Source organism: Nuphar pumila, chromosome 9, assembly GCF_984573655.1.
Source record: "Nuphar pumila chromosome 9, dmNupPumi1.hap1.1, whole genome shotgun sequence".
NCBI classification, from domain to species: domain Eukaryota; kingdom Viridiplantae; phylum Streptophyta; class Magnoliopsida; order Nymphaeales; family Nymphaeaceae; genus Nuphar; species Nuphar pumila.
In genome coordinates, this window is record NC_143257.1 from 126,844,341 (window position 1) to 126,870,239 (window position 25,899).

The window sequence follows — 25,899 nt, forward strand, 5'->3', positions numbered from 1 at the left end:
AGTTTGAGGGGGAGTGTTAAAATATCATGTCTCTTTTAACTGTAAACTGAAATACCCATCAGGGGTATTTCAGTCTTTTTACTCAATAGGTGTCAGCCACTCTAATGGGCACATTTTTACTTTTTCTTTTTTTATTTACTTTTGCCTTTTACACCTTTTTCTTTTTACACTTTTTTTTCTTTTTGACTGTTGTGAAAGGGACAACTCCATATAGCCGTTGGAGCTGCCCCAACAGTCACAAATGTGACCGTTGGGTGCAGCTCCAACAGTCACATTGAGCTGCACCCTGTGGCTTCTTTTTGCATTATAAATAGGTCTTAGTGGCCCTTGTAAAGATATCCTTTTTTGTGAGAGCATATGCACTAACAATGCTTTTGTAAAGCCCCTCTTGGGAACTTATGAATTGAAGTTCATTTTGTTTCATGCTTTTGTGCATGTGTATCCGTGCACTTGTGAGTGTTCTCCTTTGTGCCTTTGTGCACTCTTTGTATTTCTTGTATTGTGGTGTTACACACAATCTCTTTTTGTAGAGATTTTCACAAAAACTGGTTTGAGCATGCTCAGTGATACCCGTCTAGCCCTTGAGTACTAGGTCGATGCTTTCTGAACTGCCATCTATATTATCAACCTATTACCAACCTTAGTTCTGAAACGTCGCACCCCATATGAAATCTTCTTTCACCATAAGCCGAATTACTCTCGTCTGCGCATATTTGGTTGCTTCTGCTATCCTCTACTCACGCCCTACAATAAATCCAAGTTCCAACCTAAGACTCTACCTTGTATTTTTTTGGGTTACTCCTCTTGCTAAAAAGGATATATTTGTTTTCATCCTCTAACCAGTCGAATATACATCTCTCGTCATGTATATTTTGACGAGTCTTCTCTTCCCAATGTCCCAGTTTTGAACAATCCGTCTTCTCTCTCTCCTTCAACCGTGTCCCAGTGGGGTCTTTCCTTGCTCGCCCCGCCTACCCTCCCCCCTAGATCGCCCTCTCCTCCATATTCTACTCTTGTGCCTCCTGCTTCCCCAATGGTTGTCAAGAATGCTGGATCCAGTTCACCGTCCTAACCGTGCTTTCCTCCTGATATTGCTTCGACTCCAGGTTCTTCTATGTCTCCAGATCCTTCCCCAACACCTTTCTCTATCTCTCCACTCCCAGTGCCCCACCCCAGCTGATCATCGTCCCTCGGCTCACACCCATCCAATGGTCACTCGATCCATGACTGGCTCTCTGAAACCCAAAAAATTTGTGGCTTCTCTTTACCCACTTGTCCTTACTGGTCTCCATGGATCTCCTTGAGCCTGAACCTACTACCTTTAAACAAGCTTCTCAGCTTCCCAGTGGCAAATGGCTATGCAACAAGAATATGATGCTCTTATGAGTAATCAGACGTGGTACCTCGTCCCTTCACAGTCACATCTTAATGTCGTCGGATGTAAGTGGGTTTACCGTATCAAGCGCCATTCAGATGGTACTATTGCTCGACACAAGGCACGACTTATGGCCAAAGGGTTTCATCAGGAAGAAGGCCTTGCTTTTTTTGAGACGTTCAGCCCTGTTATCAAGCCAACCACCATTCAGGTCATTCTCTCTCTTGCTGTCTATTCAAAATGGACCATGTGTCAACTTGACTTCAATAATGCATTCCTTAACGGCTATCTTGATGAATATGTATATATGACTCAGCGACCAGGCTTCGAAGATGCTAAGTTCCCTCACTATGTGTGCAAATTGGACCGTGCCATTTATGGGCTCAAGCAAGCTCGTAGGACGTGGTATCAACGTTTGAGCACCTACTTACTGTCTCATGGATTTGTCATGTCTCAATCTTACGCCTCTCTTTTCGTCTATAAAAAACATCATCTTATACTGTTTTTACTAGTCTATGTAGATGATATTATAATTACAGGCAACTGACCAGAGGCCATCACCCGCATGATCACATACCTTGACTCTACCTTCTCAATCAAAGATCTTGGGTGGTTAAGTTATTTTTTGGGTGTTGAAGTTCATTATCTCCATAATTGTGTGCACTTATCTCAATGACTGTATATCATTTATCTTCTCAAGAAAGCTTCCATGGTCGATGCCAAATCCGTTGCTACACCAATGAGTTCCTCTCTAAAACTCACCAAAGTTGGGACTGCGTCATTCTCCGATCTAACGATGTACGATAGTGTCGTGGGTGGCCTGCAATATCTGTCTCTTAGTCGCCCAGACATTGCGTTTGCTATTAACAAAGTTTGTCAGTATATGCATCAACCTCTCGAAGAACATTGGTCTGCAGTTAAGCGCATCTTTCGTTACCTGAAGGACACTGCTGAGTATGGACTTCTGCTTCGTTCGTCTTCGTCTCTTATCCTAAATGCCTTTTTCGATGCTGATCAGGCAGGTTGACCAGATGATTGCAAGTCCATCGACGGTTTTGTTGTCTTCTTAGGCAACAATGTTGTCTTATGGTCTTCCCGCAAACAACACACTATTGAACGGTCCAGTACTGAAGCCGAATACAAATCCCTCGCGTGTACTGCCTCTGATCTTCTATGGTTAAAATCTTTACTTATGGAACTTGGCATTTGTATGCTCAAACCACCAATTTTATGGTGTGATAATCTTGGTGCATTATTCTTAGCGGCCAATCTCGTGATTCATGCTCACACGAAACACATTGAGATTGATTTTCACTTCGTTAGAGATCATATACGTACTAGCAATCTTCAAATTCAGTTCATCTCCTCTGTCGATCAGCTTGTCGATGGTCTCACTAAGCCGTTGCCTACGTCACAGTTTCATGATTTTCGCGTCAAGCTCAACGTGTGCTTCCCCTCGCTGAGCTTGCGGGGGCGTGTTAAGGATAACGATAATGTTAAGGCCCAAGATAACGGTCAAACCGAGAGATCGTAATCTCTCGGTTCTGTGGACTCCCCTTGGCTCTATGGACTCCTAATGCAGCATCATCAGGACTCTTCAAGGATAAGCCAAATGTAACAGCACCATTATTGAGGACTCTTCAAGGATAAGTCAAATGAGTTGTAATCATGCTAGGTAACCTAGTGTTTTGTAACAACCATCTTCTGTTCTATCGTGTAAACCGTGAGGACTATAAATAAATGCTTTTGCGTCTCAGCTGAATACACACTGAGACTTTGTTTCCTTCAGAGCCACTGTTATCTTTATTATTGTTATCGTGTTATTTTCACTTATATCTGTTGCTGTAATGGTTTTACGTCCTGCAGATGCTTCTTGATGAAGCTACATTTGTGGAGTATGAAAGAGCTGCAATCTTGCTATTTGAGATTAGAAAGAAACAGTGAATTTGCATTCTACCTGTTCTGGAAATATCTTAACTACGATGAGTATTTTTCCAATAAGAATGATTTTGTGCATGATGACCTTTATGTCCAAGTGAAAGTTCATCATTGAATCATATGCTACACAAAATGTCAAGAGACAAAGGGCCTCCATCTTGTGTATTGAGTGAATATTACCTCGCTTGTTACCAGGAGTGAGAGGATGCTGAATATTGTTCTTCAGGAAGAAGGTATAGATGACAAGGATGATCTTGAAGATCTGCCTTGGATATGGAGGAGAGGAGATTGTCAAGGCAGATCAGAATGGATGAAAGGGACAGGTGAGTTTTAGTGACAGGATTAGAGGTAGATAGATTCATTGACACATAAGATCGGTATAGTTGCGAGTTCATTCTGGTCGGTTTTGGCATTTAGTTTTACCCAAATTTGTGAGTATTCTGTTATCCAAGTTTTACCCTGTGCTAAATCTTCACGTGGGTCAGCCTATATACTGATCTGTTGCGCTTTAATACAGAGGCCATGGTATTTCTTTAGGATACAAAAACATTCTGTGTAAGCTGTGTAAATACAAAACTAAGACATGCTTATATAGCCTTGTGAATACATGTGTGATTTAGGGCTCAGAGCGAACACATGACTTGGAAGTTATACCCTAATAAAGGTAGATAAAATTAGATGACTGCTGGGATGGGAATCAAGGCAGCTTTATCCTTACCAATTCAAGTTAGCTGGGTTCAGTTGTCCTGGAGCTTTGTTGTAGTCAAATATTCAAATGTTCAACCGGGAAATGATATTATTTGGTTGAAGAGGTAGCTAGAGCAACAAGAAAGTCTTTGTAGTCCCCATCCGGGATGCTCTCTTGAATTGCTTCATGGATTTTCTTTCCATACTTGTTCTGAAACACGTTTTCTACCTCCTTCTTGTCCATCTCAATTACATTCACCAATGCACGTGGCAATACGCTCTTGTCTGTTGTAAGACCCTTGATGCCTTTATACAACATCTGAAAAAGTAAATGGTAATCATCCTGTAAGTGCATGCATTTGCATATGTAATGGTAAATTCTGCACGATTCTTTTCTTGAGGTGCTTATTTATACTGTAGCATGCTTCTTTCATGCATGTAGATCTGTTTAAACATGAGCTTTTCTGTGCATATTGGCTTGCTATAATTTTGGTTTGTGTGAATTTCTGATGAGCATGTCTTATTATTGGCATATGGACTATAGTACTGCACAGACACAGATAAATAAAGAAATAATAAATATCTTTGTATGTAAATTATTACCTTTGCATAGTACTTGGATGGAGTATACATGCATTTGATAGTTATTCTGAGAGAGTCTTCAAATTCTCCATGTGCTTTTTGCTTTAGAGACTGCATGAAAGATATTTGTAAATGTTAAGCATGATCTAGGTGCTCCCATTATTGTTCTTACTTGCGTACGGTACATTCATAGATGTGATGGTGGTGGTTGAATGCTTGGGGCTATGTGGTACTTACCTTAGTAAGATCGTGTCCGTATATGTGCTTGTAGCAAGAGAGCATTAACTTGAGTTGTGGAAGACATCGCTTGCTAAGGATCTCAATAACTACTGGTTCATCTGTTGCTCCTGCTCTCCCTTCCACTGCTTCATATAACCTTTTTGCATCACATTGGGCAACATGTAAACTGACATCCATATCATGTGATTTATGGGCTGCATCAAGGGCTGCTAGTATCTGAGAAATGCCATTGAACATACTTTAGGTACTCCTTTGCATTCATATGCTTAAGCATATACACATTGACATCCACAAAGAACTATCCACACTCCCACTTGTAAGTGCTAGATCCATTTACAAATGAAACATAGACTGAATCAACTTACTCTTTGGGAAGGACTTATGGGCTCAGATGATGCTATGTCATGTTCTAGATGTCTTTTAAACCTGGCAAGATAGGCTTGCTTAATAAGAAGAAGGTGGGTTGACTTTCGACCTACGTAAATTTCAACAAGTGCCTTGTACTGGTTATCACCATTGTCAAGTGCTTGTTTTGCCACAACTGCGTCACGTTCATGTGGGCCAAGCATCCATAGAGACAAGAGAGTGCATATCTACAGGAGTGAAAAAAAAAATCATTGAGTAGATGGAGAACAAAAAATTTGAAAATTTGCTTGCAATTTTTTTTTTCTACAGAGAAAGCTGGGGTTAGGCAGACCCCTACCAGTTATATTTGGGGTTCGAACACAGGGTGACGTGCACTAACTGCGCCTGCCAGACAAGCTGAGCCCCCGTTGGTAAAATTTGCTTGTAATTTATTTTTCCCTGGGGGTAGCCCGACCCTTACCAGTAATACAATTATACCATTGGGATTCGAACTTGCAACGTCCCCAACACAAGGTGATGTGCACTAACTGCTACTGCCAGACAAGCGGAGCCCCCGTTGGTAAAATTTGCTTGTAATTAGTTACACTGACTTACCCCCAAGGGGTTTGCCCATGGGGTCTTAGGCTCGTGGATAGGGAGATCTCCCCCTACCCCGAGTTTGGGCCCTCACGCAGGCGCTACCTTCTGCAAGGTAAAGCAAGAGGCTTCCTGGGCGTCTTTAAGATGTACCAATGGAACAAGCCTTTTAGAATCGTTCACTATTTCAGTTGGATTGAAAAGCAGCTCCGGTCTTGAAATGCCATATTGTATGTCATTTCCGTGATGGTAGCCGGCCCTTAGGTCCACAGTGTACACCGTTGGGACAGCTATGGCAAGCTAAGACCAGTGCGACCAAGTATCCAAACCCAGGGGAAGTTTCATCGTGTGATAAAAAAAAAAATAAATAGTTACACTGATCTCGTGTCTCTGCCCAGTTGTTTGGGCTCTTTGGAGGTGGTTGGCCAAGTCTTGCCCATACATGGCTGCGTAGGTGCTGCGGATGTGTTGCCGCTCGAGCCGAGTTCTGCATGCCAAGATTTGAGCAAGATGGCCAAGTTGGCTCTTCTTCTCATGGATCTCTCTGCATTCGTTTTGGCACTCTAGGTGAGGGGTAGAGGGGTTGGAAGCCATGCTTGGTTGTATGTGGGGTATTTGGGGATAATGGGTGGTTAGTGGTGGATGTCTATGCACCATATATACACATGAGGTTGTTGCTTGGAGGCAAAGCAAACCCTTCTTTTTCCAGGCAGAAGTTGCATCCGCGGTGGAGATTGGTGCTGGTTGAGTCAGCCCTGTTGAATCTCCACCAAAAGTTTACTCAAGTAGTTGTAGAAGCATAAACATTTCTTTTGGCTTCATCTGCAACTTTTGACGTGATTTTGTCAAGTACGAGCTGGATCACGCGTGGATTTACTCGTCGTTTCTTGGTGAATGGATGGTAGCTACAGTAAATTTTGTCTATACCTTTTTTTTTTTTTAATACTCGGAGAAACTGCTTCAGGCGCATAGACCTAGCCGTGCTGGCTCAGCCTGCCGTACTTACGGTTTCCGTCCATGTCAGCGTAAGGGCTTAACCCCACGCCCCCAGGGAGTCACGTATACCCGCTTTTGCTAGTCACCTAAACTCCCTTCTTGTGTTGTGTCAAAGGACAATGCTACGACATATGGTGATCTTCTTGTCCGGTGAAGATCTTGCGATAAATGAGAAAAATTTGGTGAAACCTTGGGACACCCTTGTCGTATGCAAATTTTTAAAAAAAAAATAAACATGAAATATAAATAGATATTTAAAGTGTAAGTATTGCAATAACATTCTGATAGAATCATGTGATATTCTTAAGATGTGATAGTGTTGAAAATATTGTGATCTTATGGAGACCTTTTATTTATTTATCTATTTATTTGAATAATCCGAGAAAACCAACTCATTCACTTGGGACTTTATTGGTGTAAAAACCCTAGGCCCCCTAGCCCATTAAAGACTATACTCGGTTTTGGTTTTGTGGTAAATGATGTACACCCATGGGTTTTCAATTTGTGATGTTTTTCCTCAAAAACAAAAACAAAACTCATGATGTTCTTTGTTTGGTGACTTTCACAAGTCGTCCCCATCGTATGACTTAATCCTCCAGAAAGCTATGGTATTTTTAGAATGTCTTCAAGTGATTTCTTTTTGACCTTGCAGATGGTTAACCGGTAGTTCAAGAGATGGATTTAAGATCGGACCTTGAATTACCGGATGCTAAACGGGCTGGTGCAGCAGTCCGAAGCCTGGTAAGGCCCAGGCCTGATCAGTTTAATTCTCGGGTTTTGAAGAACCTGATCCGACCTATATGATGAATCCAGCCTAATAGTCGGTGGGCCATGGACTAATTGGTGAGAGGAGATCAAGTGATCTGCCAAATCACTTTTAGAAAAGTGATTTGGCATGCTCACCGTCCACAATTTACACAAGGACCATGAGGTCTTTGTGGGATGAAGCAATGGACGGTGAGGATTTAAAGTGATTTGACAGATCATCTGATCTGCTCTCCTAATAGGCTCGATGATGACCGCCCCCCAGTTAAAGCTAACCTTCTAGCATCACCGTTGGAGCTGTGTCATCTGCATCCATCTTAAATCCAACATGCCTCTCTATTGAAGTTTTTTGTCAGATGTGGAACTCCGGTGCTCCCCTTGTCTGGTAGGAACAGTTAGTGCATGTCACCTTGTGTTGGGAAGTTGCAGTTGCACCCAATGGTATAGTTGTATAACTGATAAGGGTCTGCCTAACCCCAGCTTTCCTTTCAAAACAAAAACTCCAGTCCTCCATTTCCATCCGTAGATCACCGGCAACCCATTTCTGGTTGTGCCTATTCTTATGGTGACTCCCTTAAAATTGCAATCTGTTGTGTGGATCGCAACTTTTCACCAGGATTCTTAAGTTGGTGGAGGTTGCGAATGTGGGGGGGATTGCTTTTGACAAGTTGGGTGGTGCGTATCCTTCTTGGCACTGGGACGGTGGTTGTATACTTGTATGCTCTAAAGCTTCTTAATTATGTCTCCCTTTCCCTCTCACCTTTTTTCTTAGTTCTTTCTTTCTGTTCTTCTTTTGAAGCAAGAAGGTTCCTTTATTAGCTTTTGTTTTCTCCTTTTTCTGTTTGGCCCTTTCCAGCTGTTCCACGGCTAATTCATAGAAATTCCCCTTTTGCTGACTTGCAATATGTTTGGCGTGAATGAATTCATGATTTCAGGCGTTCCATATTTGTGACATGTCCCACGCCTTGTTTGGATCTTCGCCATTTCTCTCTTGGCATTTCAGAAGTTTGATTCATACGGAAACTTGAAAAAGACTGTTTGGAGAATGACAGATTTCAATAAATAAATAAATAAATAAAGGTAACAAACATGACATAATTCATAAGAAAAAAATGCAGTAGAAAGCTTAGGATTTACAAGTTTTTTGCATAGTTTGGCCTCTGCTAGACCATTCAGCAGATAGGCACATGGTGATGACAATTTGCAAAGAGGCCTACAAAGTTGCTGATATATTAAAGATGTCACAATCCTATTGTGATTTTCCTGTTTTTGAATATATATATATATATATATATATATAGCACATGGTGATGACAATTTGCAAAGAGGCCTACAAAGTTGCTGATATATTAAAGATGTCACAATCCTATTGTGATTTTCCTGTTTTTGAATATATATATATATATATATATATATATATATATATATATATATATATATATATATATATATATATATATATATATATATATATATATATAGAGAGAGAGAGAGAGAGAGAGAGAGAGAGAGAGAGAGAGAGAGAGAGAGAGAGAGAGAGAGCCGAAAGTAATTCAACATTACCACTCATGAAGATCAACAAAATGTTGAACCCATGAACTGAACAAGAACAAAAGCCAAAACAAATAAAGAAAGCACAAGAGAAAAGAACATTAGACAGATAAAATGGGCTCACGCCATAGCCGCGTGCCCAGATTGTGACAAAGGATAGGTAGCATCAGCAGGAGGGAGTGGAAGATCACTAAGATGCATACGCAAGATCGCATAAACATCTACCAAAATTTTATGCACCAGGTTTTGAATGTTAACTCGAATATGACGAAAATGAGCATCGTTACGCGCCATCCAAACAAACCACCAAGAGGTAAGCAACCACGTCCGCCAGATGAACCTCCACCTCTTGCTGCGCCTAATACAAACCGGCCCCAATATCAGATCTAGCGCAAATGACTCCTCCTTAACAAATACTTCCGGATGCCTCCAGGTTCTACTAAAGATTTCCATAAATATTGGGCAAGACCAGAACAAGTGAAACGTAGATTCTTCTGCAGCTTGACAAAGCACGCACCAACTCGGTAGTTGAATGCCCCACTTCTTTAAATTACTGTGGGTCTGGATCCTATCGTGCAAAATTAACCAAGCCAGGACTCGCGAACGGGGGGAAGGACCCTTCGCCCAAAGCACATCCTCGGGCAACCAATCAGCCCCTGGCGGTAGCAACGATCTATAGACTTTCTTGGTGAGAAACTCTCCGCTTGGAGCCAACGCCCACTGCAACCACTGACCAAAATTTCCGGAGACCTCAAAATGGTCTCTAAAGCAGGCTAAAGCCCTCAACCACGATTTACGCAAGTGCGAGAGCGCCAAACCTCGGGTTCCCAGACGAACCGGAATAAGAGTTGGATCCCCATATTTAGCAAGAAGAAAACTAGCACAAGGGTTATCCGGTTGGTGGGCCAACCAACATTGCTTGGCGACAAGAACAATGCTTCGCAGTCTGGGCACCGGGATGCCTAAACCACCCATACGCCGAGGTAGAACCACCGAACGCCAACCAATCAAGTGACGCTTACCTGTGAGTTTACACCCAGACCAAAGAAAGTCTGCCAGCAAGCGCGTCAGCTGCTTCTCTACTCCCACAGGCATCACAAACATAGACATGAAAAATTCTGGAATAGTTGAAATAACATGTCTAACTAAGGTTAGACGTCCAGCGCTAGAGAGATAAGACGACTGCCACGAAAGCAATTTGCGCTTCACTTTTTGAAGCGTCGGAGCCCAAGCCGCTGAAGATAGAGGCTTCACTTGTAACGGCAAGCCAAGGTACATAATAGGCAAGTTAGAAGTAGTGCAATTAAAAATTCTCTTTCCAGCTGCAAGCATATTGGCATTAACATTGAACATGGTAATAGAGCATTTGGTCTCATTTAGAGAAAGCCCAGACATGGAGAGAAAGAACTGAATGATAAGCTTGAACCTGAGCATCTGTTGAACATTTGCACGACCAAAAATGATCATATCATCAGCATAAGTAAGAATATGACCCGGGAAGTCGGAAACCTGCAAAGGATCAATGAAACCCGATACAACAGCCCGCTTAAGCAAGACCACAAGACCCTCAGCAACTGCATTGAACAACAAAGGTGATAGGGGGCACCCTTGCCGCAAACCCCGCCCTAGCTTGAACCGGTCTCCTCTAATACCATTGATATTTAACATGGCCTGGGCATTTGAGACCAACTCTCTCACCCAACCAGAAAAACGACGACCAATACCGAAATTTGCTAACATTTGAAATAAGAATGGCCAATGCACAGAGTCAAAAGCTTTATGAAAGTCTAATTTAAGGACAAAGTAAGGTTGACCGCTATGCTGCAAGGAATGGACCACCTCGGACGCCATGATGAACGAGTGCTGGACCCTCTTATTACGGATAAAGGCGAACTGAGAGTCTGAAAAAATCTGGTTAGCCACCGATTTCAACCTATTCGCCAAAACTTTGGCAAACATCCGATAGAGAGCACTCATAACTGAGATAGGTCGGAATCGAGAAATATCATTGGCCTCATCATCTTTCGGAATGAGCGAAATAATAGCAACATGCAAATGATAAGGCAGTCTGGAGTTACGATGAAACTCATCGAACATACTCACCACGTCTGATTTAACACAGTCCCAAAAGATTCTAAAAAAGTCGACATGAAACCCGTCAATGCCAGGTGCTTTCCAACCCGACAGATCCTTAATGGCCGAAAAAATCTCATCTTCAGAGAACCTTCTTTGCATATATCTGGCTTGCTCAAGCTGAATTGAGCCAACTAGGAAATTACCAAAGACACCCTCCGCAGTTAACGAAGCAGAATATAAGTCCTTAAAGTATAGCGAGACTGCCGGATTAACGTGCTGATTGAGATAAGAAACACCCTCAATGGAGATATAAGGAACAACCTTCCTCCTATGACGATGGGAAGCATATGAGTGAAAAAATTTAGTGTTGCCATCACCAGCCGCAAGCCATTTCACCCTAGACCTTTGCTTCCAACGAATTTCCTCTTTGATCCTCCAGTTTTTCAAGAGCATGGTTAATTCTAAGGACCTGGCCTGAAGATTGAGAAGTTGCAAATCAGAAAGAGAGTCAGGAGAAGACATAGACTGATACAACTGAGAAATCTCTTGATCCCATGCGGCTATTTGCTGAAATTTCTCCACCTTACGACTATGAAGCCAAGCTTTGATATCCTTAGCTAGACGAGAAAGCTTATTTTGAACACGTAGCGCGGCCCAATGCACATCAACAGTTTTGTTCCAAGAATTAGTAACAACCGTGAGAAAATCTGGCTCCTGAAGCCACCATTCTTCAAACGCAAAGCTCCTAGTGGGTTGAAAGCCATCTCCCCAATGAGTGATGATCTGCCCATGATCCGAGATAGAGGGAGCAAACAACACACACTTAACGTCGGGAATGAGGTCCAAAAAATTAGGTGTGACAAAGACCCTATCAAGGACCCTACAGCACGGACGGGACCGCATATTCGACCAAGAGAAGCGCTCCCCGGTTAAAGGAATAGGGTAGAGAGAATGACGGTGAACAAAGTCTTGGAAACCTCGCATAGAGGGATTGGGAATTACGAGGTTATTAGAGTCATGGATAGATAACAAACAATTGAAATCCCCCATAAGAAGGTGACAATCCGCGCTGGAAACGACAACCTTATCCAAATCATCCCAAAAAGCGGGCCTCATGGCGGCGAGATTAGGACCATAAACAACAGAAACCACTACTCTTCTATGAACTGCCTGCAAATTGAAAGCAACAGACAAAGAGAAAAGACTCACATCCAGCTGTGATAAATTTAAAGACTGCTTTCCCAAGATAAGGATACCGCCTGCATGATTTACCGCTGGCTTATAGAAATAGTCAGCTCCCTGCCAGATGCTAGAAACGACCACGAGCGAGATGACCTCCATTTTAGTTTCACATAAAGCAAGAAGGTCGGGCTTTTGCTCCCTAACCCAATTAGCCAGAAACAGGCGTTTAGTGGGACAATTTAAGCCCCTAACATTCCAACAAACAGTCTTCATGGAACAAAATCTGGAAAAACCCGTGGTTGGTGGCACCGAGATGACCTTCTTGGGGACCTAGCATCGGTAGCCGAAACAATTAATGAAGGCCTCCTTCTTCGCTGACCACCAGCACTGACAGACGACCTCAAGTGACCATCGAAAATGCCCAACTGCTCGCAATCTGCTCCACCAGAGTTGCAGAGAGAGTCCCCAATAATCGCAGAAATATCTGAAATCATAGAATCCATATCAACAGCTATCGCTTGCAGCTGTGAAGATGAGAGAGAGATATCCAGCAACTTAGCTGCATCGACAACTGTGACACCCAGGGGTTGTGGACTAGGATGCTGCTGACCCTGTGCTGGACTAATGAAGGAGACCGCGTCTGGCGGAATACCAAAAGATTTGGTAGAAGAAAAAACCTCAGAGACATAATGCGATACAGGGAAAGGACGAGAGCTGCTTAATCGTTGCTTAACAAAAACGCAACTCAGCTGGCCGTTGGATGTAATTTGGATCCAACAGCCAAAATAAAAGCTATTAAAAATCTCTTTTGAATCCTACTTTTTCTCTTTCCCCCCAATTTTCATTCACTCCCTCTCTGCAACCCTCCCGGAACGTCGCCTGTTGTTTGGACTATTGATAGAGATCCCACCATGCTAGAGCACCCGCACACGCAGGAGCGATCATTGCACATGTTTTATAAAAGCGCTTTTAGTGGCGTGCAAAAGTGTTGCTAACGGCCAAAAGATCTTTAGCACCACAGTGCCATTAACGGCCAGCTACCACACTCTCTCTTTATATATATATATATATATATATATATATATATATATATATATATATATATATATATAAAAGGTGGTTTTGTACCATAATACCTTACAGTGATACACACTTTTGTTTGTATGGATTTTGCATTCAAATGGTAAATCTAACTGTACAAATGTCTTTAATATGGAATATTTATTGTTATAAGGTTCTATCATGTCTAATATACCATCATATTCATTTTTGAGATGGTTTAGAAATGGTATAAAACGTCCTATTTGATTCAACTTTAACACATGAAAATAGTAAATATGGCATGGTAAACATCATCCAATGGTTAGATTTTGCATTTGAAACTTAGAACTATGTAAATCAACTGTTCCACCGTAAGTTATGGTGGTAGATGCCTACTGCTAGCTTTATGGGAACGGACTGTTGGATTGTTTAATTACTGTACAGAAGTAGGTTTTAATAAGATTTTAAAATCAAAGGTCTAGATTTACATAAATATTCAATACTGAAAATTCATATTTTTTTTATCAAAAAAATATTATCCAAGTATCATTTTTTGGCAAATCGATCACGTTGAATACATATGCAGGGTTAGATTTGTGAAAAACAACCTAAAAACATCATTCTCTCGTTGTAAGCTAGAAAAGTGGTAGGCAGCTACTATCACTTTTCATATATATATATATGGTGTTAGATGTGAGAAAAGTCGGTTCCCACTAAGCAAAACCTACAAATCACATCTATGGTGTTAGATGTGAGAAAAAACGTAAATGCTAAGATTTTTGAAGGGGCCTAACGAGGCAGAAAGAGAAAAGGGGCAGCACAGACGCAATGCATAATCCAATTTTTGTGGCTAAAAATACTATTTTTTTCATTCAAAATGGATAATCCAAACGTTAATTTCTAGCTAAAAACACATCTATGAGCTTAGAATTTCAAAAAAAAAACAAGCATCGAAAATCTATTAGCATGTATCATTTAACACCATGCTCATTTTGTAGGTTTTTATTTTCCTATATATATGATTTATTTATTTCTTAAGTTCAAAGATCTTTATGAAAATCTGCCCACAGAGTTGAGAGCTTGTGGAGGCCACTAGGCAGGTCTAGGTCTGATCTTATTGGGTTGGATATGATCCATTAGCAGGCTTGTGTAGCAAGCTTACTATTGTTTGGTCTACAAGTATGATACATCATCATCAGTGGGATTACTCGTAAAGTATTAAAAGAAAAAAAAGGAAAATTAATAATCGAATTGACTTTTTGACGAGTTACGAGTACATCAATCCAATACTCATGTCTTGGATGAGTGGCTAGGCTTGCATGGGTTATAGTGCAAATGGTACCCAATGGTACACAATCAGTTTGGATTTTTTCCATGGTATCAATTTTTTTCCCATAGCAGAGCTGGGGGAATCAAGGCCCGCTCTTTTACATCAAGGAAAGATCAGTAGACCCAATCACCATGGCATCAAAATTGTCTTTTAAAACTTTCAACAAGGGAGAAGTGTGGAAGGCTTTAAATGAGAAAGTTCTTATATGCCATTTAAAGCTTTCCCCAGTCTTTGGATTTGTATGGTCGATTGGTTTGGCTTTTGGTTGGATGTTTCCTCGAGCCTGATCCATTTACTCTCTCTCTCTCTCTGTATGTGTATTCAGAGAACACTTCAGATCAATGTTATAAGTATCGGCAGAAAATCGATATGCTGCAAGCCTGAATCGGTTATTTTTTAATAAATGTAAAAAAATACTGAAAAATATTTTTTAATATTATTTTAATGGTTTTAACATGTGTCATGTTATGATTGATTATAATAATTTATTATTATTTTTCAGCTGATACAGAACTATTCACTTGAATATCGGTATCGGCATATACAGCTGAATCAGTGGCCAAATGATTAGGGCCAATACTGACAACATTGCTTCAGATACATGGTTTTATTTGTCATATAGAAACTTTTGAAGTTTGATAAAGATCCAAACCTTGTTAGTCTTCACTAAAATTTGGAAAGCACGATTGTGTGGAGCTAATCAGGTTCACACTCAAGACGTGGTAAGGATGATGCTACGAGCAGAGTTCTGCATTTGATTTACGCCATCTGGTTCTGTAGGATATGGTTATATACTCTTTTCAAAAGAATGGGAACCGCCGAGACCGACTTCATGTTTCTTTAGTCAGTTTAAGAGCACGTTTGGAAGCGAGAAAGGTGTAGGAAAAGTGATGCAAAACAGAAAAATCCATACTGATTTTCTGACCCTTTCAAACTAGACAGACTTTTTCACTGAGAAAATTTTTCTACAAAAGTACACTTTTTGATAGAAAACATTCCTCTATGGGAGGGTAGAAGAATGTTTCTTACCAAAAAAAATTATTTTTATGCTCCTCACCACCCATCTCACCACATCTCACTATCACCACCACCACCCACCATCTTGCCATCACCACCACCACCACCTACCACTGCCTTCTTCCTCTCTCATTTTTTCACATTTTTCCACTCTGTTTTTCTCATGCTACACAAACAAGCGAAAAACTTTCTTTTGGAAACTTCTCATATCAAAAACTCTTATAGGCAAAACTTTCTTTTCTTATGATTTTTTTTTTCTTTTCCAAATGTGTCCTAATTGTACTGATATGTGCTTATGATTCTTCTTTCTTCCTGGGGATACCCCGCCTTCTGAACCCGAGACCCCTTGGTTATAATAATGTGACTTTACCATCCAGCTATCTCATTTACCTATGACGTTTTACTTTGTGTGAAAAGTGTTTCTAGGCAAAAAAAAAAAAAATGGCTCAGGCTTTTTTTTAGATACTCTATGACTGCTAAGCATCAGCATATTTAGCATTGAATGTTGTTTAAGATGATTTGGGCGTATTGCAAGAAAACCTTGTGCGGCTCATGTGAAAAAAAGGCTGACATGGTATAAATCAAGGTTGTTAGATGCGATGAGGCGAAGCGAGGCGTTAGCCTGCGCTTCGCCTCTGAGGCGTACGCCTCTTACAACTGGACTGGAAGTGAAGCGGTGGGAGGGGAGGCAGTAGGAGAAGGACCACACGCCCAGCTGGTACGGAAGTGAGGGGGGGCTGCGTCCAGTGGTCGGAGAAGACTGAGCAGCCAACGGTGAAGTTCGCCACCGGGGAATTCGTAACCGGGGAACTGTGATGAGGAGCAATTTGCGCATCACAACAACGCCTCAGTACCTTGAGCGTGCGCCTCGCCTCTGAGGCGTACGATTCAGGTACTAAGCCGTACGCCTCTCACAACACTGGTATAAATAAAATAACTAAGAAAAGTGGAAAACCATTGAATATTTGAAAGGAGACAGTTAGAGGTGACATGATGGAATGGTGGTCAAAGTTGTAGCACTAGATAGACAAAAATAAAGAAATACGGCTCCCAAAGCCAACTCCATGCAGATGATGGGATAATAAGGCTGGATGATGATGACTATACGATTGCTAAGTACCAGCATCCTTAGCGTTGATGAATGTGATAGTTGAACGGCTTTGTTGCACTTAGGGATGGCAGTGGACCAGGGAAAAGCGGGCCCGTTTGGACAGAGGATAGAGGTTAAAATCAAAACCCGTGTAAGGATAGACTTATGCTTTCACCCCGATCCTCATTAGTAAAATGCTAAAATACTGTTTAGGGATGACGGTGGACTCACGGAAAATGGAGCTTCGCCCCTGCCTTGCTTGGTTTGGACCGGGGATGGAGAAGGGGATCAAGGTTAAAATCAAAACCCATGCAGGGATGAACTTATGCTTTCCCCGCCTTGCCTTGCCCTGCCCCATCTTCGATCTCCGTTAGTAAAATGCTAAAATATTCTTTAGTGATGACAGTGGACGGAGGGAAAACGGGGATCCGCTCCTCCTCGTCTTGTTTGGACCAGGGATGGAAGACATGAAATGGGGATGAAAGTTAAAATCAAAACCCGAGGATAGAAGCGGAGATGAAGGGCGGAATTTTGAGATGGGGTGGGGGTGGAGACCTTGTCCCCCGCTCCTATCCACTGCCATCCCTAGTTGCACTATGATAAACAAGGGACCTAGGATCCTATGGAGGTTATCCCTCAACTTTCTTGTTAGTTTTTATATATAGACGAGAACTGAAAATACGAGAACTAATGTGCGAACCATAATTTTTATGATTTTTTCTTCTTTTTTCTTGAATCTAACCCTACAGATGTAATCTGCATACTTAGTTTTATAAGAACCTGCTCTTAAATAGTTCAATTTTTAAGGCTTTAAAATCAATGGCTCATAATCTTCATAAATATTCAAGCATTCAAAAATCACATTTTTTCATAACAAATACATGATCCATGGTTGATTCCTAGTAAATTCACCATGCCAAGCACATTTTCTATTTCAGTTCTCATGTTATGGTCTCTCTCTCTCTCTCTCTCTCTCTCTCTCTCTATATATATATATATATAGTTAGTTAGTTAGTTAGTGTTGTTCGCTTGCTTCAGATAAGAGTAGTATATATATATATATATATATATAGTTAGTTAGTTAGTTAGTGTTGTTCGCTTGCTTCAGATAAGAGTAGTGCAGGTTGAATAAAAGATCAGGACTACTTACGGGTCGTGCTATCAGTCTAAGGGGTCTCGGGTTCGAATCCTCTCAGTGACTATAGTCTGGCTTGACTATAGACGGGGAGAAATAAGAGTTATACAACAGGGGATGGTGTGCGCTAGGTCTGTAAAGCACTACTAGGATAGGCACTAAATTGGTCATCGCAATTTGTACCTGAGATGTTCTGAATTATCAAGTTTCTGGATTTCCTTATAATATCCAGATTTGCCTCAAAATGTTGAACTTCTTGGATTTTCATCCATGCCCAAGAGTGCGTGTGGGCACAACCATTAGACTATGTCACAGGGACGCCATTTTGACTGGACACGCTGTGACATGCTGATCAGAACGAGTGCGGATCCGGTGCAATCACATAGCACAAAAATTTGTGCATTAAGCACCTGATTGCCCTCCATCAAGCCTTGGGCCCCACAACTGACAGGCATGTCTCCAGGTGCTTAATGCACAAATATTTGTCCTGATCTTTTCGGGGTTAGAACATGGATTTAGGATTCATATATATATTTTTATTATTTTAATAATATTAAAAATAATTATTTATTGATTAAACAATTAAATTTTTTGGTGTTTGTGTCCTTTTTTTTTTTTAAACAAAGAAGTTTTCAATCTTGGAATGCTACCCACATCACATGCCCTCGTATCTTTAAGACATAGTCATTAAACAATAGTTTCTCAGACCAGTGAACACAAACAGTCTAATCAAGTTTCTCTTTGGTAAAATGAGTTTGATGGACATCAAATATGTTGGCGGGGCTCTCAAGTGGATTTTGAGAGGTCAAACAAGGAGTTTGGTCTCCCTTGTAAGTAGTTGTAATTTGTAAGCACAACAATTTTTTTTTTATAGGCAAGCTGGGGTGAGGCAGACCCCCACCAGTTACACAACATACCATTGGGTTTTGAACTTGCAACCTCCCAACACATGGTGACGTGCACTAACAGGTCCCACCAAACAAGCGTACACGATTTCTTCTCAGAAAAAAAAAATCCTTTTCAGAGAAAAATACAGCAACCCCCACCAAGAACTGGATCACTTAATGGATCTGCCTTCTTAAAAGATAAAACTCCAAGTTGAGGACCCCCAACAAGATTTGTTTTAAGTTAACATCAGGAGCTAACCTGGTGCACTACTTCATACTTGACATTGATACAATATCTAGCCCAGTGTGAATATCCTCATCCAATATATCAGTAGTGGCACATGTAAGATATGAAAGGATACACATTTACTTTTTATTTAATAATCAAACATAAGGGCCAAAACAAGAAAATGTGGTTTGGATCAGGAACAGTTCAATACATTGGAAAGTCGGGTCCGGAACAGCTAAAATTTGCAAAACCCTCTTCCTGGATCTGACCCATTTGCATCCTTATAACCTTGTGTCCGTGACAACAGACTCGTTTTGAACCATTAATTGTTCTACTGCATTTCCTATACCAAATTGTCCTCTATCCAGCCAACAGTACAATATATCCATTTAAAAGATGGGCAACAGCTATGACACTTTAGAGAGCAATCAATGGGTTCTTCTGAACCAAAACTTTCATACATCGCATTCCTGGATGTGGATTGAATAATCTGATCCACATATGGACCCAGCTCATATTTAATCTCATGAAACACAAGACTGGTGGCATGCAGTTCAACATTTCCAAATCTGGATATCTAGGGTCAAAACTCTTGCTTTAGTAGAAGATCTGAAACAAAACACCAAGGTTCCAGGTGTGGCATATCATTATATTGGATTTGGATTGCTTTGGATCTATCCGGCCATGTAGTATCACTTATTTAGGGAGATAATGAAAATTCTAATTAGTTGGTCACTTTCCAGTTATTAATGAGAGACGATCCTGTCAAACATGGAAAGAATGGACTGACTTGACCTAGACTTGGGGTCATGAGTAAAATGCCAACATGGAAAGAACAAGTTAGGGGGTGGTTGTGAAGGTACTGAGATGAAGGCATGCACTGGATCAAAACCCGCTGGCGAAAGGGTGTGTTGCTAGCTTTCAGAGGTAGGCTATGTAAGGCAGGGTGGTCGTGGGGCCTCACCTAGGGTTTTCCTCGCTTCGGTTCCTCGTCGTAAAAAAATAAACAAACAAACCATGTGGACAAAATGGATGGTCCAACGGCACAGTTTTTTGAACTAGCTCAAGTGACTGCAAAAACTTGATGACTCGAGTGGATTATGATCAGTTCTACCTTCTGACCATCACGTTTAGCCTCACCTAAGACCATTTACATATCTTTTAATTTATTACTCGAAATCGCGTTTGGGATCGAAGACCTGGTCGTGCTGGCTCATCTTGCCATACCTACGGTCCTTGTCTTAGTAACGTAAAAGTCAAGTCCGAGACTAAGGACCCCTTGCCCCCAAGCCTTATGCTAGGTGCCGGCTTGCGCAAAGGCAGTGATGCCCGTAGAAATCAAACTTTGACCATTGTTTATGGATCAAAGCCCAACCACCACCGGGACGTTGCAAGTTCGAATCCCAATGGTATCATTGTATAATTGGTAGGGGCCCAGCTTGCCTTTCAAAAAAATGACTTCCTCTCCAAAATTTGTATTTTGCCTGTTTTTTGGAAAAATCTTGACCAGGATGTATTTTTTTAATAATTTTGTAAGTATTAAAAAATGAAAAAATTCTATAAATAATTTGGTCCCGGATGTAGGCATAGCTGAATCCAGCATAACCGGGTACAGGGTTGCATTCAGATATGGATGGAAAAGATAATACCAAAACTGGAGCCAATTAAATATTTAAACCAATCAGATACGTACAGTTTTTACATGCGTTCACAATCAGGTTTTACTCGGATCTGGATCTGGATTTGGGCTCAATATAAATTGCTAAAACTAAATCTGTCCTGTTTTTAGTTGATCCGTGCGTTAACAAATCTGATTAAATGGTAATTTGTCAGTCAGCGATCCGAACCAAACCTGATTACTGCCAATTGGCTAATCATATCCAACTAGTGCAGAGAGCAAATCGGATCTGGTTCTGCAAGATCTCTTCCAATCTGTTTTCAAACATGAACCTGAATCCCATCAAAAGGATCCAATTGCTTTCGGATTGTTATCCTGAATTCTTTATCGGGTTTGTATCCTCAATTTATTCGGGCTAGAAAACCCTTACCAGTTCTTGCTATCTTATCCGACCTGGTATAGATCAGTTGGACCACTTGGAATGTCTGACACTATCGGGGCAACATTCCTTTTCATGAGATAAATCGTGACTTCATGCGCAAGATTCAAAAGAAAGAAATTGCAGAGGCTTTGAAGAAAATGAAATCAAGAAGGGCAGTTGGCCCAGATGGTATACCTATCGAGGCTTGGAAATGCTTGGGAGAGAAAGGTTTAGAATGGTTGACAAATCTTTTTAACTTGATTTGGCGAACAAATAAGATGCCTAATGAGTGGAGGAAGAGTACTTTGGTGCCTTTATATAAGAATAAGGGTGATATACAAGATTGCACAAACTATCGTGGTATAAAACTCATGAGTCATACTATGAAACTTTGGGAGAGGGTGATTGAGTCTAGGTTGAGGAAGGTTGTCATGATATCAGAGAATCAATTTGGTTTTATGCCTGAAAGATCAACTATGAAAGCTATACATCTTCTTAGACAACTTATTGAAAGATATAGAGAGAGGAACAAAGATTTGCATATGGTTTTTATTGATTTAGAGAAGGCATACGATAGAGTACCTAGGGACGTTCTCTGGTGGACAATGATGAAGAAAGGTGTTTCTCTCAAGTACATTAGTATAATTAAAGATATGTATAAAGGAGTAGTAACCAATGTCCGCACTTGTGGAGGGGTGACAACCAATTTTCCGATAACGGTTGGGTTACATCAAGGATCTGCTTTAAGCCCTTCCCTATTTGCGATAGTGATGGATGCGCTTACGAGATCAATTCAAGAAAATGTACCGTGGTGTATGTTGTTTGCTGATGATATTGTTTTGATTGATGAGTCTAGAGCTGAGGTTAATGCTAAGTTAGAATTATGGAGACATACATTGGAAGCTAGAGGTTTTAAGTTGAGTAAGAGTAAAACTGAATATATGGAATGTCGGTTTAGTAAGCAACGAAGTAGTGATGGGAGTGTAGTGAAGCTTGGTGAGCAAGAAATACCGGTGAATGATTATTTCAAATATTTGGGATCCATCATTCAAAAGTATGGAGAAATTGATGGAGATGTAAATCATAGGATAAAGGTTGGGTGGATGAAATGGAAAAGTGCAACTGGAGTGCTGTGCGATCGTAGAATGCCATTGCGGTTGAAGGGAAAGTTTTATAGGACGACTATTAGACCCGCTTTACTATATGGTACTGAATGTTGGGCTGCTAAGAGACATCATATTCAAAAAATGAGTGTAGCTGAGATGCGAATGCTTAGATGGATGTGTGGAAATACAATAAAAGATAAGATTCAGAACGAGGAGATACATAAGAAGGTAGGTGTTGCACCCATTGAAAATAAGATGCGAGAGAATCGTTTACGGTGGTTTGGACATATTCGACGAAGTCCTAATGATGCTCCAGTTAGAAGGTTGGAGAAATTGGAAAATATATTAGTTAAAAGAGGTCGGGGTAGGCCTAGGAAGACTTGGATGGTGATGATAGGAAAGGATATGAATGCTTTGAACCTCACCGAGGACATGGCATTGGATAGAAATGATTGGATGAAAAGGATTCATGTGGAAGACCCAAAATGAATTTCTTTTTTGGTTCATATCGCTGATCCCAATTGTTTTGGGATGAAGGCGTAGTTGTTGTTGTTGTTGTTGTATGATCAGTGTTTCCATTTTTCTATTTTAGTGAACTGTTGTTCCCTTGCTCTTTGTGTCTCAGGGAAGATCATGATTAAAACAATACTGGTATTCAAGGAGTCAACAAAAATTTCCTTTGACAGTGAACATGCAGATGCCTTTTTAAGCATCCAAATTAGTCTTGAAGTTTGTGCTTAGATTTGACAAAAAAACTCAGGAATGCAGTCAGGTTTGGTCGTTAGGAGGTGTTTGTTACACTGCCACTCAAGGGAAGTCTCTTTCTTTTGAAAGCGACTGATGCAATGTTATGGTGGACTCGGTACATACCGATCCACGATCCAAGATCCAAGATCCAAATGGATCCAAACACACGCAGAATCTAATATGATGCAGAGTCTGAACAGAACTCTGAAAAATAGATTTTTGAGACCTGTGCACTCTGTTTCGACAGATGTGGTCCAAATGAAAGTTGTGCGCAACTCGCACAACTTTCCAACGAATCCAAACACACTAGATTTGAGGCAGGAACGTTTGCTCCACGGACTCGTCATCGGGACTGCTAAACAAGTTCAACTCAGATTTATCGTATTTCAGGGACAGATTGTTTGAAGGCATTAGTGGAGAGGTGGTTACGAGAATATGAAGGGTTTAAGTTCGATATGGCATGTGAAGGGTTCACATATATGCATGTAACCCCCCACTCTTCTCCCACTATAAATTGAGTCATGGTTGCTTGACGAGGGCAACCAAGGTGCTCTCTTTCTCTCATTTGGGTTCAGGATTCTGCTCACTATTGACTTGACAGCCTGAGCTAATCGTGGATGTCGATAAGCTGAGGCGAACGCCGAGCGCTCGGGTCAATGCTTCTTTTGTCCATTTCCATCATGGCGGCTACAGGTATGTATTTTTGGTTTTTACATTCCGGTTTACGCCAACACATCTATGATTTGAAAGTGTAGATAATCTTGCCTTCCATCCTGTACCGACCAAATTTGGCATTCCAATGTGTCTAAAATATATTAAAACTTAAGATTATAACCTTCAGTTATCCTATTGTCCCAGTCATTATAACAACAGTCAGCAACTTTGCTGGTAGTTTCATTTATCTACTTTTATGTTTTGGCAAAGAGGAAAAGAATTTAATATAAAAGCAGTCACTAGTTTTTAGTGCTTGGACATCCCTTCTCTCACGAGAAATGTTCAAATGATTGAAAAATAAAACATTTGATCAATACTTTGGTTGAAGCTATTTAAATCTGGCTCTGGTAAAAAGCAGTTACAGCTGGTGGCATCACAAGAAGCTCTCAAAGGAAGATATGTACATCAATATGAGAAAGGTTTTGTTTGGATCCCGCACCCAGAATCAGTCATGAATATGCTCCGTAAACTCATTCAGAAATTGTGTATAATCTACGCATGTATTCCTAAGAATTACATGGACATTTCAATAAGAGCTCAAACAGTATATGCATTTCAAATTTATATGAGTCACGAGAATATGAATACTGGAAATATGGTAACTTCCATGTGAACCGTGATTTTCATGGATTTGTTTTTGTTTTTGTTTTCTCTTAAATCTAACCATGATCTACATGTTGGATTTTATAAGCACCAGCTCTTGAATCAACAGATTATGATGCATAAACAAGATTTTTTTTTTTAAGTTTTAAAAGCAATGGCTTAATTATAATCTTCATAAATATTTAAGCATCTAAAAATCATATTTTTCATAAAAAATACATGATCCAACAGTTGATTCATAGCAAATTCACCATGCAGAATACATATACATGGTTGGATTTGCAAAAGAGTGTTGAAAATGTACAGTTCTCATGGTAGTTTTCATATATCTATATATATGTAGAGAGAGAGAGTAATATGTATCTTTCAGACTTTATTTTTCAAAGCATCTCAAACCTCTTTAAAAAATATATTTGTTTAAGTTTTTTGTTTAATCTAAACCCGTAGATGTGTTTATCATTGCTTATTTACTTAAAAGCAAACTTTTGATCAAATTAATTTAACAAGAATTCTTAATTTTAAGTTAATCAAGTTTTTGGTGTAATATATACCATTGATTTTTTTATTGAGTTAAAAAACAAATCTAAACATGAAAAAATTGCTTAAGCTAATAGATGTTTTCTACTAAAATAAATCATAGATTTAACAAAAAATATATGCAAGTATGCTTTTTAGAATCTGCCGCGGAAAAATCCATCTTTGTTACTGACATTCCCTCCTCAGATAACGTGCTCACCAGTCACCTCCCCTTGGTAGAAAGATATCGTCGAAACTATCGACAAACCTCCCCAAAGAATCGACAAAAAGCTGCAAGAATTCAACGCCAAACAACTTATTAAATATAAAAAATACAAAAAATAATTTTTATATTTTTAATATTATTTTAATAATTTTAACACTACCTTCTTATTGACATAATGTTTTTATTTTTATTTTTTTGACCATACAAAAACGATTCACTTGAGTATCTGTATGGGCCGATACAATTGAATCGTTGTTCAAACTATTCAGGGACTATACCGATACTGACAACATTACTCATGACCATTGACAACACCTAAAAAGATGGGACACCACCTAAAAAGATGATGAGATCTAGGAGCTACTTTGGCATGTACCCAAAACTCAGGATCTAGAATCCAGAAAGCTCATGATAGCGATTGCAGCAAGGTTTCACTGAGAGTAAACAACTGAAAGTTTGGTTGTAAGTTTGTAACAGCATCAGTCTGCTCCGATCCATCAAAGAGCTCTCTGTGACAACCATATTCGTCCTTCGTTTTACTCGTTCTATATGCATAAATATGCATAAGCTCCATCTGAGGCCTGATCAGTGATCAAATCGGTTCCATTCTACTCTTCCCTATCTTCATACTCATTGAGATTTCATTGATGCAAGTTGTTTTGATGACTCTATGGATGCCACTTACATCATTCATTTAGTGAAGATAAATATTTCAATATCTGAAATTCGAGGATGTTTTTGTGATTCAAAAATCAATGTTTGACAAAAAAAATTTTAAGATTTAAAAAATCATATTTTTTCATCCAAACTTATCAAAACAACTTGCATGGTAAGATTTAAGAGGGGTATGAAGATGGCGGATGACATGATACTGTAATAGGGGAT

At 40.2% G+C, this 25,899-nt stretch overlaps 1 protein-coding gene across 1 annotated transcript; it reads right to left on the reverse strand.

Moving 5' to 3' along the window:
• Positions 1 to 3,828: 3,828 nt before the first annotated feature.
• Positions 3,829 to 6,388, reverse strand: LOC149829370 (annexin D8-like). The gene is made up of 5 exons (XM_090018072.1): positions 6,140 to 6,388; positions 5,188 to 5,415; positions 4,820 to 5,038; positions 4,604 to 4,693; positions 3,829 to 4,319 (listed from the first exon to the last, which is right to left on the reverse strand). Exons 1-5 carry the CDS (start codon positions 6,356 to 6,358, stop codon positions 4,110 to 4,112), a joined length of 966 nt encoding a protein of 321 aa, XP_089874198.1. The 5' UTR covers positions 6,359 to 6,388; the 3' UTR covers positions 3,829 to 4,109.
• Positions 6,389 to 25,899: the final 19,511 nt, after the last annotated feature.

Excerpts from the sequence above, each read along its gene's own strand:
- LOC149829370 (XM_090018072.1), bottom strand. The coding sequence starts at position 6,358 with ATGGCTTCCAACCCCTCTACCCCTCACCTAGAGTGCCAAAACGAATGC. Across the intron at positions 4,694-4,819 it reads ACGGACACGATCTTACTAAG|TCTCTAAAGCAAAAAGCACA; the intron begins GTAAGTACCACA and ends TCTTTCATGCAG. Across the intron at positions 4,320-4,603 it reads CATCCAAGTACTATGCAAAG|ATGTTGTATAAAGGCATCAA; the intron begins GTAATAATTTAC and ends TTACTTTTTCAG.